Source organism: Culex pipiens, chromosome 2 (genome assembly GCF_016801865.2).
Source record: "Culex pipiens pallens isolate TS chromosome 2, TS_CPP_V2, whole genome shotgun sequence".
Lineage (NCBI taxonomy): Eukaryota > Metazoa > Arthropoda > Insecta > Diptera > Culicidae > Culex > Culex pipiens.
In genome coordinates this window covers 90,027,103-90,043,181 of record NC_068938.1, presented here as the reverse complement: position 1 = coordinate 90,043,181, position 16,079 = coordinate 90,027,103, and the positions used below count along the sequence as shown (strand labels likewise).

Here is a 16,079-nt window from a genome sequence, read left to right as displayed (position 1 = left end):
ATGACCAAAGAGGGTATTTTGCATCATTAGTTTCTCTTTACAAAACTCCATACGATTTTGATAGTTATCAATACGAGAATCTTGTGTTAATATTCAAAAATCTTTATCTAGTGATGGGATTGTCTGATCAATCTCAATCAAAGTTGTACGAAAGAATAATTCATAAAATAATAGTTGCACTCCAAACAAAATTTCCCAATTTTTCAAATAAGTTTTTTTTCTCGCAAATAGTTTAATTCCCAGAAAAAAATTGTAGAGCAAAATTTTAGTAGACCAAAATAGGCAACAGGCCACAGAGAATCATTTCGTTCACCAAGTTTTTCTTTTATTTTAAAAATTAATATGCGCAAATTCAATTGAGCAATTCTCTACTAAAACCGGAAATAGATTTTATTTGATTTTTTTTAACTGGCTCAAACTTTGTCGGGGCCTTTCCTATGACCAGAGAAGCTGTTTTGTGTCATTGGTTCACCCATACAAGTATCCATATAATTTTGACAGCTGTCCATACAAAAATGATACATAAATATTCGAATATCTGTAACTTTTAAATGAATTTCCTGATCAATTTGGTGTCTTCGGCAAGGATGTAGGTATTGTTGATAGTCCTCAACAGAAAGAAATAAGAACACGGAGAAAATTGCCGATTTTTTAAATTAACTTTTTTTTCACAAAAACTCAATTTCTCAAAATCCGTATTTTTTATTTTTTGAGATTAAATATTTATTATTATTTTTTAACATTGAAAATCGGACCATTAGATATGACATATCGACATTAGAAAATGGAGGGTTGATTGGGTGAGACTTAGAAAACTTCAATTTTCCTGGTTCTATTTCTTTAAGCCGCTGTATCTCAGCAACCAGTGGTCCAATATTCAGTGTCTCTTAGACAATTTTATAGCAAATTCAAATTACTATTCAATTTTTTTTAAAGAAAAGGTCACTATTTTTAAAAATAAAAAAACTGCTAATATTTTGCTGAAATCAAACTTTTGGTGGCTATATCTTGGAAACGGGGCCCTTTTTCAAAAAATCTGTAAAGTACTTTCCGATTGCAAATTCTATTTTACATAAAAAATAAGTAAAAAAAATAATGTACAAAATTTTGATTTTTTTTCCGAAAAGGCACTCGGTAGCAGAATGTTTAAGCATATTTTTTTATGGCTAAAAGACTGCTTAAACATGTAAAAAATCTCGAAAATAAAAAAAATACGGATTTTTGAAAATTGAGTATTTTTGGAAAAAAGTTAATTAAAGAATTGGCAATTTTTTTCCGTGAATTTATTTTTTCTGAATAGTCCTCAACAATACCTACAACTTTACCCAATGCACCAAATTGATCTGAAAATTCAAAAGTTACAGATTTTCGAATATTTGCGTTCCTTTTTTGGAGACTTGTATGGATTACACAAAATAGCTTCTTTGGTCATGGAGAAGGCCCCCACAATGTTTGAGTCTAATAAAAAGTACAAAAAATAAAATTGGTTGAAATTGGCCGATTTCATAGAGAATCGCTTAATTATCAATTGTTTTTAAAAATGCACCGTTTTCAAATAATATCCATTTGAGGGTTATTTTCAAGTAAATAAAAAGTATGATTTTGATTCTTAAAATAGTATCTATATATGTAATTTTTTTTCAAGTTGCTGAGAAAAGTTTTTAAAATTTTTATTTTAAACTCTGAAGATCGGACGAATAATTTATGAGACAAAGCATTGCAAAGAACTGAAATTGGAAAAATGAAATTTCCAAAGTGTTTTCTAATTAGTTTCTTTTTTTGACTGACGATATCACCGTAACAAGTTGTCTCATTTTCAATGTTAGAAAATGTAATCATTTTGAATTTTTCCAATGTCTCAAATAAAAATACAGTCCAGACTCGATTATCCGAAGCCTCAATCATCCGAAGTTTCGATTATCCGAATTTCGATTATCCGAAGGTTTGTATGGGACTTCGAATAATCGAATCACGAACATTTTTTTTTGTTTTTTTTTTCTTTTTCTTGTTTAAAACATCAAATTCGAGTTCTGCGACCCCATTTTAGTCAAATTTGAATAGTTGATTGCTTATTAAATAATAAAATGCATTTTTTCAATATTTCGTCACCGCAATATTTGCCGCCATCTTGGATTAAAAAAAATGTAAATCACTTTAGCGTAGTTTAGGGGTCATACTTAAGCTGGACAATCAAAAAAAAAAGACAACGAAAAAAATTTTTTTTTTCGTGATTCGATTATCCGAAGTTTCGATTATCCGAAGTGAAATTTTTCCAAGTCCTTTCAATATTTCAAAAATAAACCATAGCGTTTCTAAAGGGCAAGGAAATGTGTTTTTGCTCTTTTGAAATGTAAGGCTTACGAAAGAAACTATTTGTCTGATTTTCAATGAATAAAAATGAAAAATGCGGAGAACTATCCCAGGTACTTCAAAAACATATTTTCTTCTATTTTCAAACAGAAATTAACCGTTTCATGGTTATTACGAGAAAACAGAGCATTTTTTAAAAAAACGAAGCACTTTTTGATTTCAAATAAGGTTTCGCTTTTAAAAGATATTTCAGAAAAAAAAACGATTTTACGATTTTTTTATATTTCTAATTTTTTAACGTTATACATCTCTGTTAATTTATTTTTGATCATACTTTTTCCACTTATTGGATTCAAAATTATTTTAAAATGTGGGTAAAATGGTATGTAAAGCTGTCAAAATTGTTTTGAAATTTTGAATCTGGAAACTTAATTACTGGCAAATAAAAATAAATCATTGAATTTACAAGTTTTGTATAGAATTGCTGAATGATTTTGCGTTCAAAATTTGATGTTCTTTTTAATCTGTTTGGAAGGTTACCAGAAGATTAACACCTGGGGTTTGCTAAAATATTTCGTGCTGCCCCAATTTAGTGGTTATTAGAGAATTAATACCGAAATTCATGAATGTACCGTTTGCCTTCTGAATGTTCGGAAGAGATTTTCTTTATCATGTTTACATGATGGTATGCAGTCCAAGAAGTAACTCTGAATTGTGACCAGTTAGAGCTTATTCTATTTAGCGGTTAGAGCTTATTTTATTAAAGTGAATCGATACCACCATTTGCAGTTCCAGCTGGATAATTTCCAGTTTGATTAATCTTCGATTTGAAAGTTTAACCCGCAGACCAGTTTCACCCCGCGGAACCCATCCGTTCCCAATTGCCCCAACAACAGCAACATTTGTGACGGTGTTAACGGATGGTGTAGTGTGATGTGTTTCTTTTTTTTGCTGGCTGCAGCTTGTAACTCCCTCCGCTGCTGTAATGGTGTGTGAGCTTGTGTGAAAACAAAAAGGGCTTTACTACAGAAGGTGCAACTCGGGTGGGTGTCGGCTTGGTTGTGTTTGTTTTGGGGGAAGTGGTTGGAAAAGTGCGAGGGGGTGGTGGTAGGGTTGAGCCACGAAACCGGCTACGGCGGCACTATACCTGTCTCTCCGGTGGTGCACGTGGCTGGCAGCGAGGGTGGCCCCCGACCGATATTGTTCACGGCGATCACATAGAACTCGTACTCGGTGTACGGACTGAGCGTCCGAACGACGTAGAACATTGTAATGATGCCACTGATTTCGCTGAACGCCTGTGGAAGAAGACGGAGAAAAGAAAGATATGCTATTAATAATGCTGTCAATTACGGCGGATTAATTTCATCTTTTCTGCGTTTCGTGGCAGAATTAACGAGGGGCCGACCCTAATCAACGAGCGAGCGAACGAGATCACCCACCTGATTGGCGTTCTTCGGTTTGTACTGGATAACGTAGTACTGCAAATCCTCCGGTCCCTTGTAGGACCACTCGAGCCGGACCTGGGTCGCGGTGACCTCCGATATCTGCACGTCCGTGGGTGCCGCTGGCAGAGCTGAGCGAGAGAGAAAAGAACCATAATTAATGAGGATGTAACAAAACCCCCTGGCGTAGATGTAACAACAGCGAACTCACATTGAACCTTGACCAGCGTCGTGGCCTCGATGATCCCCAGCGTAGAGGACGCCACGCAGGTGTAGTTGGCGCTGTGCCGAATGTTGGTCAACTCCATGACGTTCCGCCCGACGGGGACATCGTTCTCCGGGGTCAGCTCCTGGTCCACTCCTTGGCGCCACTTGACGTACGGCATCGGTGATCCGACGGCAACGCAGGCCAGCGAAAGGTTTCCCCCGAGCATCACCTCGTAGACGGGCTCCGGAGGGCGCGAAAAGGTCGGCGGAACGCGGCGCACCTTGACGTACAGGTTGGTCTGCTTGGTGTGCTCCGTGCCGACGGAGTTCTCCGCGACGCACTCGTACCGGCCCATGTCGCTTTCCTCGCTGTTGTCGATCTGGAGGCTTCCTGCAATGGGAGAGGGTTTTTTTTAAATATTAGTACAAAAAAAAACACGATTTTTAAAAATTGGTTTAAAATAACTTCTGAACCCACTTTGTTTCACATTATTTTACAGATATTTGAAGATCCAGGATGATCGATAGTTCAATCCACGACTATACCTTTCAGTAACTTAAAAAAAACCAGCACAAAATGAATGCAGACCAGGTGTGTGTGTCTCTGTTGCCACGTCCTTGTTCATGTAAGTTTGTACACGTAGGGTGGCAAGCTTTTCTGAAGCTTTTGAGAAGAGGGCATTTTTTGTGTTGTTGCTACTGCTGCGGTGAAACTTTTCTCTTCCCAAATAGCAAACAAACATTTGGAAAGTTTCACCCCTCGTAGGTGTGTGTATGCTTTTATCCCATAGGGTGGTTGACACTCTCGTTGTAGAAATTGTTTTCAAGTGTATGGAAGGAGAAAAAAAGTCGAAATTTGCATAAAAACTAGTGCATTGCTTTTTTAAGTACCATCAACAAACTACTAGAAGAACACTTTTTCGAGCTGTTTTCCCCATTTCCGCTTGGTAGGCTTTCGGGATGGTCCACCCTAGGGAAAAATTCTTTCGGAAACTGCGGGGAAAGCCAAGTTTTGTCGGCGGTGAGTGGATGGGGAAAAAGAAGCACTGTAAGTATGATGATGGTGTGGTGGTGCATACCGTGTTGAAATGCTTTTTTCCACTTGGCATCATTAAATCGTGTTACAGAACTTATTGTATTATTCGGGCGAGCAGCTCTAAATAATGGAGTTACATTACCGTTTTGGGAGGGAAAACTATGGCGGAGTGGGCGATGGCGGAATGTGTAATTTGTTTTAAAACTCTAAGCTGTGACTCGGTTGATGGTTATGATAGCAAGGGGAAATATTAGGTCAAGGAAACAATCAAGCTGAAAAGTTCGCCTAATGGAATGGTTTACTCAACATTTGAGAAAAGCCATTAATTTTTCCCAAAGTAGTTTTAATGCCAGTATCGTTTTCGAGAAATCGTAATCAGGTTCTGTTGCCCAAGCAGCAGGTTCAGGAACCTTATCTTTGAAGTTTGGATTTTTTAAATTTTTATTTTCCACTAGTTTTTTCAAACCAACACTATAGCGATTTAAGAAAATTCTCTTCCCAAGAAAATCATGCTTTCTAATGTATATTTTCATTTATTTAGGCCGTTGTTAATAATTTTGAAGTTTCTTTCTCTCGATTCTAACCATAGTCGCAGGCGGAAGGCAAAAAAAAAAATGAAAGTTTAAATTACAAGCTATAGTTTTGATATTTATAAGAAAAAAGGGGTCAACAAAAAAACTTACACCGGTCCAGTTGTATGCAATTATTAATTTTCAGTATTGATGAAAAAACATTATTTGCGGAAAAAATTACAGTACTGCACATAGGAATTCCACAAAAAATATAAATACAGTCCAGACTCGATTATCCGACGGCTTTGCCAAAATTTCACTTCGGATAGTCAAAACTTCGGATAATCGAAACACAAGATTTTTTTTTGCTGTCTTTTTTTTATTGTTGAGCTTAAGTACGACCCCTAAACTACTCTTAAGAGATTTAGAATTTTAAATCCTAGATGGCGGCCAAAATAGCGGTGATGAAATATTTAAATAGTAGTTTATGCAAACAAGTTGAAAAAAGAAGATTTTTTCAGTACGAGTCGTACATTTATCCAACGAGGTTCACTGAGTTTTATAAATACGACTAGTGCTGAGAAAATCAAGTTTTGCAACGAGTTCTATACAACCTTTATTTTCCGAAAACCACCCTTTGAGTGGAATTATAAGGCAAATGTTCATGTTTTTTTGTCAATCAGTCATTTAAATCAAAAAATGGTGAAAAGTATTACTTTTCGAAACAAGTGCTCAGTTCAGTTCAGCATCCATTTCAGTGCTGAAAAGAAGAACTTTTCAGCATTTATTTTGAAAAGTGTCATTTATAACAAAAAATTTTCGCAGACGTTTTTTTTGTCGAATCTTATGTCTTTTTAAAACTAATTATTGCATATGAACTGTAATGTATTTTCCAATTTTTTTTTTCATAGAAATGTTGCAAATTTGGCTTGTAATTTCAAGTCTTATATTTATTTTTTGCATCAGTTTCTATTCGTCAAAAAGCAGAAATAATTTTTTGAAAATTAATTTTTATTATACTTTATTAGAAAATGAGATCTCATATTTGAGCAATTAACGAGCCATAAACTTTCAAGCGTACAATGTTTTAGAAATTTACTTACAGAATACTTCAAAAATTTGGAATTCTTCAAAAATTTTGGAATGCTTCAAAAACTGGGACAAATTACTTGGTAAGAGTTTTTTTTGGTGAAATGTTTTTGAAGTTATTGAAACCAGAAAAAAGTTTTTTTTTCTGCAGTAAGCTCGGTTTTCATATTCAAGTTTGGAGTTTTTTAACCTCTCATTGTGATTGCGAGCTAGTTGCTATTAGACATTTATAACAGCCAGGACATTCACATTTGACATTTCATCTAAAAGTATATGTGAGTAATCTTGGGAAGAATTAACCCCTTGCCGCCCAGAGCAAAATCGAGATTTTTTACGGTTTTCCTTGCCATTTTCTACAGAATTGACCAAATTAGATGGAATTTGAATTGGAGGCAGTAAACATCTTAAATAACACTGTGCAAGAAGAATGAGATCATTTCATTTATTAGTTTTCGAGAAATTTCAATTTGAAGTGAAAAATTAGTGGTGCTCTTTTGCAACCATGGGCGTTAGAGGGTTAATTGTACTTTCACATATAAAACACCGACCAACATAATTTCTCGAGGGAAGCATTAAGTTTGGGGTCCCCAGAAAAACGTGCACTATGCTTTTTTCAAAAATATTTAGACATGGCCGAATGGTTTTTCCCCAAAGTTTGTATGGATGGTATTTTTGAATAATTCAAAATGCACATGTTTCTGGTGACCCCACACTTTATGATTCCCATCGAGTTGAGCCTGCGCAGTCATTTTTGTAAATTTTTGTAGGTCAGTGTAATCGATCTAAGTATTTATAACTACCTAGAAGAAACAACGTTGAAATATCGTCAATATTAAACCTTTTTAATTGTTTTTGTTATTTTTTAAGTCTTGGTAATTGTGATCTAAAATGTCAGATATTAACTTTAAATTTCAACTATTGTCAAAACATCATTTTATTTATGTCGAAAGATGCTAAAATTTCTCACCTTGGGCATTCACCGATCATAAACAGAAAAAAAGTATCCATTTAGTGCAAAAGAAATAAACTTTCCGCATGAAATGTGCCCATATGCAAAACACCCCACGCCCCCAATTATCGTCGATGGGTCTCCGAAGATAGTCCAAATTGTGTGCTTGTAAGACACCATTTGGACCCTCCCCTGAGTGAAAAAAAAACCCAAGAAAATATCGAGCTTCATAAATGTCGGGTTTTTCCACTATGTTGGGTACCGAAGGAGATATAATTTACTTTGGTGCGAGAAATTTATGCATCATTTATGCATGAGATTTTTTCCTTTGCGTTTTCCAGTGGTGGTCACTGCAAGGATGTTTTTGTATGGGTGGGTGGGCGTGCCCGCCCAAGTATACGCATTAAACAAACCGTCCATTTAACACGTCCATTACCGGAAAGTTAAAACGCTGTCCGACAGTAGAGCGAGACTTGTATAAGTCAGCTACTTTGCCTTGATCATTTAAGTGCGGTTATCATTATCACGACCAAAGTGGCGGTGAAAGTTGGAGAAAGCTACACTTAAGTTGTAAATTATGCACCAGTTGCGGCCACTTGCTTGAAAGGTTCACAACTTTGTGATTGTGTGTTGAAGAGACCACATCTGTCGGATTCATAAAACAAACGACATCTCCATCATTCGGAATGGAATACTTGTTGCATGATTTAGCACACTCGATAAAGTTATCGCTCTCAATCGTGATATTCTGTACGATTTGAAGCCAGCGATGAGAAGATTCGGATCGAAATAATCATTGCTGAGCGATCAAACTGAATCGTGGATAGTGAGAGAGCATTCACTGAGTGCAACTCTCTCGCTCGCGTGACGAACGTCCGCACAAAGAAGAAACGAAACTGATGATCGGATGAGAGGACGAGTTTCTCATCACTGTGTCGTCGAGTTCCGTTTGATAACCCGCTATAATTGAGCTACTTTGAGAGGAAAATTTATTGTTCCTCGGTGCAGCACCTCTCGAAACGCAGGAGACGCATCAGACGAACGTCAAGCCGAGGGTCGGCATGCATCCGAGATGAAGTGCCTAGCTCCGACCAGGCTCACAAGTGGGTAATAAACGATGCAGTGCCCAAGTACGAGTACCGAGGTGATAAATAATGCATTGCATATCGGAGCGGATGGCTTTTAACAAAACCGGCCGAACCATTAGACGTACGCCTCCACTTTCGGAAGGTCTGAACATCATCCAGCAACATCGAGCAACGTAATGCATAAAAGATTGCATGCACAGAATCAGGAGTCAGTTAGATGTATTGCAGCAGCAGCAGCGTGTGTGTGCTGTGTGTGTTGGATGGTGGCTGAAACATTTATGCAAAGCACATTTGAACATTAGAGTGACCAGAAAATCGTTGGATGCATCGAGTTGGAAAAGGTGGGACGGCCGCATGATTTTATCTAAATTCAAAAATACTCCTCAAATGAGACAAATGGGACAGCCGCAAGCTTAGAGGTCAGATCAAGACTGTTGACATATTTTTCAAGTGAGATTCTTCAAGTAAGACTGCCAAAAGATTACTGAGATTAGTATGCGGTGAGACGGTTACAAGGTTAGTTGTTAGTCAAAGTTAAACGACTGAGGTGGGACAGCCGTTGGATCAGAATGCAGCTTGTTGACATTTTTCTGGGGTGAGACGGTCGTAAGCTCAGATATGTTGAAATTTGAGGTGGGACGGCCGTAGAATCAGTTGAAAGTGAAATGGAACCATGATAGAGTTTATTTGAGGTGGGATGACCAAAACTTCTGTTGTACCAAGATATTTGTTTTAAGTTGAACGATTGCAACATAGAATGTCTAATCAAGATTGCTGGAAAATGTTTGTGGTGAAACGGCTTCTTAAAAAGAATGTTTGTTTTAAACCTGTTTTGGGTGGGACGGCCCAAAGGCATGCAAGATAGTAAGATCAGATGCCAGATTAAGGTTGTTGAAATACTTTTGAAGTAAGACGACTGTAGAACCAGCTGATTTAAGATGATTTCAAATTTGGTTAAGGTGGGACGGCCTAAGATCCAGTTTAGTTTTGAGATGATCCCAAGTTTGTTTGAAATTTATTTGTGGCGGGACGACCAAAATTTTCTTGTCGGACCAAGAAGGCAACATAGCAAGATCAGGTATAAAATACTTTTTTGGTGGGACAGCTCTAGAATAAGTTGATTATGAGATGGTCCAAAGTCGGTTAAAATTTGTTCGTGGTGGGACGGCCAAAAGATCTTTTTGCAGCAACTGTTGGTTTGAGATGTTCTCAAATTTATTTGTGGTGGGACGGCCGAAAGATGCATTGTCGGACTAAGATTGCAAGAAAGGTATTAAATCAAAATTATTTGAATACGTTTAAGATGGGACGGCCGCTGAAGCGGTTGATTGGAAGATAGCCACAAGCTTGTTAAAAATGGGGTGGGACGGTTAAAACATCCATTATCGGACCAAGATTGCAGTACCGTGAATCAGATGCTAGATGATGGTTGTTGAAATACGTATAAGGCTTCAGAATCTGCTGGATGTGAGATGGTCCTTAGTTTGCCAGATGTTAGAATACGTTTTTGCTGGGACGTCCCCAAAATTTGCCGGTTTTAAGATGGTCCAAATTAGGATTTAATGTCTTTGTGGTGGAACGGCCAAAAGATCCGTTGTCAAACTAGATCGCAAGACCGTAAGTTCAAAAGCAATATTAAGAGTGTTAGATTGCGTTTTTGGTGGGACGGTCGCAGAATCAGTAGGTTTTGAGATGTTCCCAAGTTTGCTTGATACTTTTTGGTGGTGGGACAGCCAAAAGATCCATTGTCTGACTAAGATTGCAAGAAAGCAAGATCAGGTATAAAATCGAATTTGTTGAAATACGTTTGAGGTGGGACGGCCATAACATTTTTCAAGAAAAATGACCGCATGGAAAGCATGCAAATGACTTTTGGTGGGACGGCCTACTGATCTACTGAGATAGTAATATTCAATCGGATATTCTGAACATTCTGGTCACCCTTCAACCTTTCCGATACCAAACGAAGGCCAAAGTCACATCGAGGCGGGACAAACTCTCCAGGGCGACCTCCCCCCCTCACACAGAACACACTGCAGCTGTTGGGTTGCGAATAACCTTGCGAACCTGGAAAGATGAGCTGTGTGGCGCCGAAGCTGCAATTGGTGATAAGGAAGTAATAAGTCGTCGTGTAGTACCTCTGCGTCATCGTTAGGCTTAGTGATTTTTCACGCTCGAAAATAGCAAATTTCACGGGGACCTCAAATTCAAAAAACAAAATTTCACGCAAATTTCGCGGAACGTGAAAAATGTTATTAAAAAAGAGCTTGCGTATTTTCATTTATTGAATTGCGTTTTTTAAATATTCGACTAATATAGCTAAAAAGTTTTCGCTGATTTGCTTCCGTTTTATCAGTTTACATTTTATTAAATTTCATATCAAAGCAAAATTTAACAATCTTGTCCAGCCAAAATGAGTAAAATAAACTGAATTTTCTGTGACATTTAGCCCATTCAAAATAATTTTTAATGTTTTCATCTCTCTTTTTAAAAACTAAATTTAAAATCAATAGGCAAAAATAATAAAATTTGTAACGAAATCAAAATTTTTATTCAAAATGAGAACAGAAAACAAGAAAATGGCGTTTAAACATTCACTTTCATCCTAAATAATCAAATATCTTTAAAATTAAACAGGACTAAGAAAAAATCTGAAATATTTTAAACAGGTCATTTCCGAGACATAAAATAAAAGAAAACTCTTTTTTTAATATAACAAAGCTTGATTCTTTTAATTTCTTTTGCAATTGATAATCATACCTTTCAAATAAAATAGTAGTAAAATTTTTACTACAGCGAATGAAAATATTATTAAATTTAGTAAGTTTCTAGAAAACTATAAAATCATAACAATTCTTTAAATAGTTCATATCAAGCTTTTCAATTGAAAACTAATAAAGTTTTCTTAAATAGTCTTTATGGTTGAAATATTTCATATGCTATTTGAAAAAAAAAAAAAGATTTGTGAAAATTGATAAATTTCAAGAATTTTACACATATCGCGAAATCGTCAAAATTCACTAACCCTTTTTTAGTATTGAACTCGCTTAATTCTATAGTAGTTCTAAAGATTATTTTTATTCCTATTTAAATTTGATAAAATATAAATAATGAAAAACTGTTACAGTTTCACACAAACAAAAATTTTCACGGGATTTCGCGGAAAAAGCCAAATTTCGCGGATTTCACTAACCCTAGTCATCGTCTTCTCGTTGTCGACTTTCTTGCAGTTTGGGGGTGGTTGCTGTGTGTGCAGTGCATTGTGCAGGTGCATCCGAACACAGAGACGTTGTAAAGTCATTTAATGTCACTCAACAGGCAGCATATGCTGATGTTCAGTACATTCTATCCCTGGGTATATGTTACGCGCTGCCTGGAAATTTATATGGAACTCGAGACCGTCATGCATCGTCATACACTGTATTGCTGTGTGCCACTTTTGGAGATGCCAGGGCTGGGGAAAACGCTTGGAGATTCAGCACAATAGAAATCTTGGAGTTGACAGTCGAACGTGATTGCATTTATTGGAATCTCATCGTCCATTGAATGTTTTCAACTATCCGTTTTCAAAGCAGTTCAAACCTTTTACATTTTTCTTCTAAACAACGAATTGTTTATTGGGGTAAATTTCAAAATTCAACTCTGCCTTGTACATGGTACATAATTAAACCAGCTCGTGACAGCAATCCAAGAATCCAGGCCAAACAAATCGACATCTCGCCACATTCTTCCCATCAATTCCCAGCGTCTTAATCATGCAACAAAGCGCACCTGTCCCCACACAGATATCCGGTAACATCAACAAGAAATGTAAAACCATCGTCCCCCACAGATGTTCAGCGCTGCTCCGAAGATGAACACACCGGCAGTTCTGCATGTCCTTGTCACCGGAGGGAAACATTATTGATTTCCTCGGTGGCCATCGACGGGTGGGACGTTGGCCATCATCAACATCATCCGGGGGGCCGGCGACAAAATCAATCTAAATGCATATATTAAACGTGTGTTTGTGTGGGGGTGTGTGTGTGAGTGTGCTGGATATGGATATCACACCTAGGCTGACGACAGAACAGGCGATGGCCGGCCGTTCTGCCTTTTGAGAGTTAGAAATTGGGAACAGTAAAAATTAAGTTATTGAGTGTTAGAAAAAATCAAAAGGTTAACGAAATTTTATGATTTTTCTCAGTTATTACAACTAGTCTAAAATAATTCATACCAAAAATTAATGCACAACATAATGTTTTTTTTATCACGGTGGTTGTGCCAGAACTTTGGACGGCAACGGTAGCTTGGGGAATATTTATACTTTAGTTTGATAGCTTATGAAAAGTGTGTGAGTGTGTGATTATGATTATAGAGGCACATGGTTTTTGAGACTGCGACAGGTGCTAGTTTGCTGTACTGACTTTCTGCAGGTGATTTATCGATTTGGGTTCGGAATTGTTGTACAGGGAAATAACATTATTTCTTTGGACAATCAGTATACTCGGCTAGGATTAAAAATTTTAACAATACACACATAATTTTGTAACATTTCAAGATAATTTAACTAATATTTTTATTATTTCAAACAAAACAGCCGTGAGCATTTCAAAACAAATTTGGCGGTGTTGTCAGATTTAGACAAAAATCAATGACAATATACCTGTTGAAGCGATTTTCAATTACAAAAATACAAACTTTGTAAGAAAATGACCTGATGATAAGATAATATTTTTTTGTACTTGTAAAAATATACATTTTTATACAAAAAATAACATTTAAGTGATTGTTACTTGAAAACGGTAAACATTATCAAAAATAATATTTAGATCTTTTAGTTTGCAAATTACAATTATTAAACAGATCAAGTAAACAGTGATTACAGTAGGAGTGAGCAGGATACAAACTCACTTTGGCCCATTTACATTGTTTTGCTTGAGTTTTGTTCGTTTAAAATAAAATTTCAAATTTAAATTGAGTCGTGTGATATTCGAAACATAAAAATATTTTTTTTTTCGTTTTAAAATGGAATGGTATGTTTTTAAATTAAATACTTTATTTTGTTAAAAACACCGCATTGACCTAAAAAAAGGCGTTCAAAAAAGTAGCCTAATTTCAACCGAGCCAAAAATGCAAAAACATAGGTTTTAAAAATTGCTCGTTTTATGACTTGTTTAGTTTAATATATGGTTGTTTGATCAGAATCTAGAGTTTTTTTAATGGTCCTATAAGTTTTGTGTTTTATATGTTTATAGCTCCTATTGAAAAAAAATCTAGAGATGAAAATGAAACGTTGTTTTATTAGATTAACAAAATCTGGATTTGATTTTTATTGGTCTAAATTATCTATACTTGGATTTCCTTGACTTTTTTAAACATTTTATTCATAATTTGAATGTTGTTCAAAGTATGTAGTGATAAGCCAAGACACCTTTACAAATGAAATAAATGACCAAAATAAGGATAAAAATGCACGTAAACTAACTTTCTAGAACACAAAGTGTCTTTTAGGTAATTTTTTCAGCATTCCAATGCTTCAAAAAGCGAAAAAGTTTATCGAGAAATGTTTAGAGATATCTATTTTTAAGATTTTTTGATTTAAATTTATTAGAAATTTGTATCAACAGTACAGGAAACTTGTCAAATGGTCAGTTTTCAGTGCAAATAAGGTAAGAAAAACTTATATAGAATGTTGCAAATCGTTAAACAGTTGAACATTTAGTTTTAACGGAGTTTTTGAATATTTGGGATTTGTTTTGCAATAAAAAACATAAGATCTCATAAGAACATGATTTTAATAAGATAGATTATACATAATTTTTGTGTACAAATATCATATTTTTAAGAGTATTCATTATTGGATTTTTATGAATGAATATAGTTTTTTTTAAATTCTTCTTAAAATAATGTTAACGGTTCTATGATTTCAATGTAAATTGTTAAAATTTTCAGCGTTTTGCAACCTTCTAAAAAAATGTTTCTTGTCTTATTTTTTATACTTGGATGAGTAATTGACACATAAAACACATCGTTTGACAAGTTTCCTGAACTGGTTATAAAAAAGACACTTTTGAAAGTAGCAATGACTATTTTTTCTTATAAAAGTTGCCTAAAAAACACGCAGTGAATGGCAAAAGAGAGCTTCGTTTTACTCAAAAATTATTATGAAAAAAATGCAAATGAAACAGAGTGCCGAAAATTTAACTAAATCCATTAATAATTATAATGAAGAATTAATTAAACCCTTTTTCTATTATTTCTATCTCTTGAAATTTTTTTTCCTAAAAATGCTTCAAGTTAGCTTAGCTGAATCTAAACAAAGACTTAGGGAAAGTTTAGCTGAATTTTAACTTAACATCCCTGCAAAGGCTTTTGAATTGATTTCAGTTTGAAGGTTTTTTAAATCTTGCAAAAACAACGTTAAATTTCAATAAAAACACAAATTGAATTCAATTTGCACACTTTTTGTTAGAAACTATTTTTTTTTACCTTTTAAAACGTATAGCATATATTTTTTTATTCCAAAAAATCAAATCAAATTATTAGCTTTGCAGCATTGCCTTGGCGTTCTCGATTACTAGATTCTTACTCGAAACTAGGTGTCCGAAGGCTTAATAGTTGAGGCAATTGCAAACCTCTTTGCATAATTAAGAAAATTGCTGAAAAAAATCAAGTTTGTAACGGGTTGGGACAATCTTTTTTTTTCAGTAAAACGTTGACTGTTCTGCATAAATGTGAGTGGAAACTCAGAAAAAGCTTCAAAAAGTACTATTTGTTGAAACAAGTACTGAAAAATTTAACAATTCAGAACTCAATGCTGGATGCTGAAAAGTACTTTTTAGTACTGTTATTTTTGACGATAAAAAGTAGGTCGTTTCGTTTATTTAGCTAGAATGATAGAAAAACCAAGTAATCTCACAAAGAAATAGCAAAAAACCTGTTATCTGTTTGGAAAGATATTAAATTACTGATGAGATTTAGATGTTATTTTTGAGAAAACTTCCGTTTAGCTACCAATACCAATATCACTAAAAAAGGTAGCAATTTTATTGCGGAGGCTTGCGCTAAAATCCCACAATTTCTTCGCAAACTTTACAGTCTCATCATTGCAAAGTCAACACTCTGAATGAAACAACAATCGGTCATCGTGCTTTTACAGGGCCAAACTTTCAAGACAACAAACAGAGCGACCTCCGCAGAAATCGTTTGTGTTGTAACAAAGTTTCGTGAGCTTCAAAGAACTTGGGCCGCTGGAATTGCCAACCTCTGACATTTGGCAAAACCTTTGTTTAGATTCAAGGAACGAAATTTTCCCAACATTTCTCTCGCAGTGAGCTGATTTCATCAGTGCTGTCGTCACTGGCATAGCAGCATGACACGTGACGTGACATGTCCTCCGGGCTGCAGCCCCTAAGCCCGAGAGGACACCAAGGGTTGTTCCCCTTCCCCCACCCTGTCTTT

The 16,079-nt window shown here is 35.6% G+C and overlaps 1 protein-coding gene across 7 annotated transcripts in view; it reads right to left on the bottom strand.

The window, feature by feature from the left end:
- LOC120416326 (tyrosine-protein phosphatase Lar) overlaps positions 1-16,079 on the bottom strand; it is a 441,119-nt gene that overhangs the window by 110,923 nt on the left and 314,117 nt on the right. For all 7 annotated transcript variants that reach the window (XM_052708558.1, XM_052708557.1, XM_052708559.1 and 4 more), the window contains 3 exons: positions 3,967-4,353; positions 3,753-3,886; positions 3,458-3,608 (listed from right to left, as the gene is read on the bottom strand). In XM_052708558.1, coding sequence (XP_052564518.1) covers positions 3,458-3,608; positions 3,753-3,886; positions 3,967-4,353 — 672 coding nt within the window. The remainder of the gene's footprint in view (positions 1-3,457; positions 3,609-3,752; positions 3,887-3,966; positions 4,354-16,079) is intronic.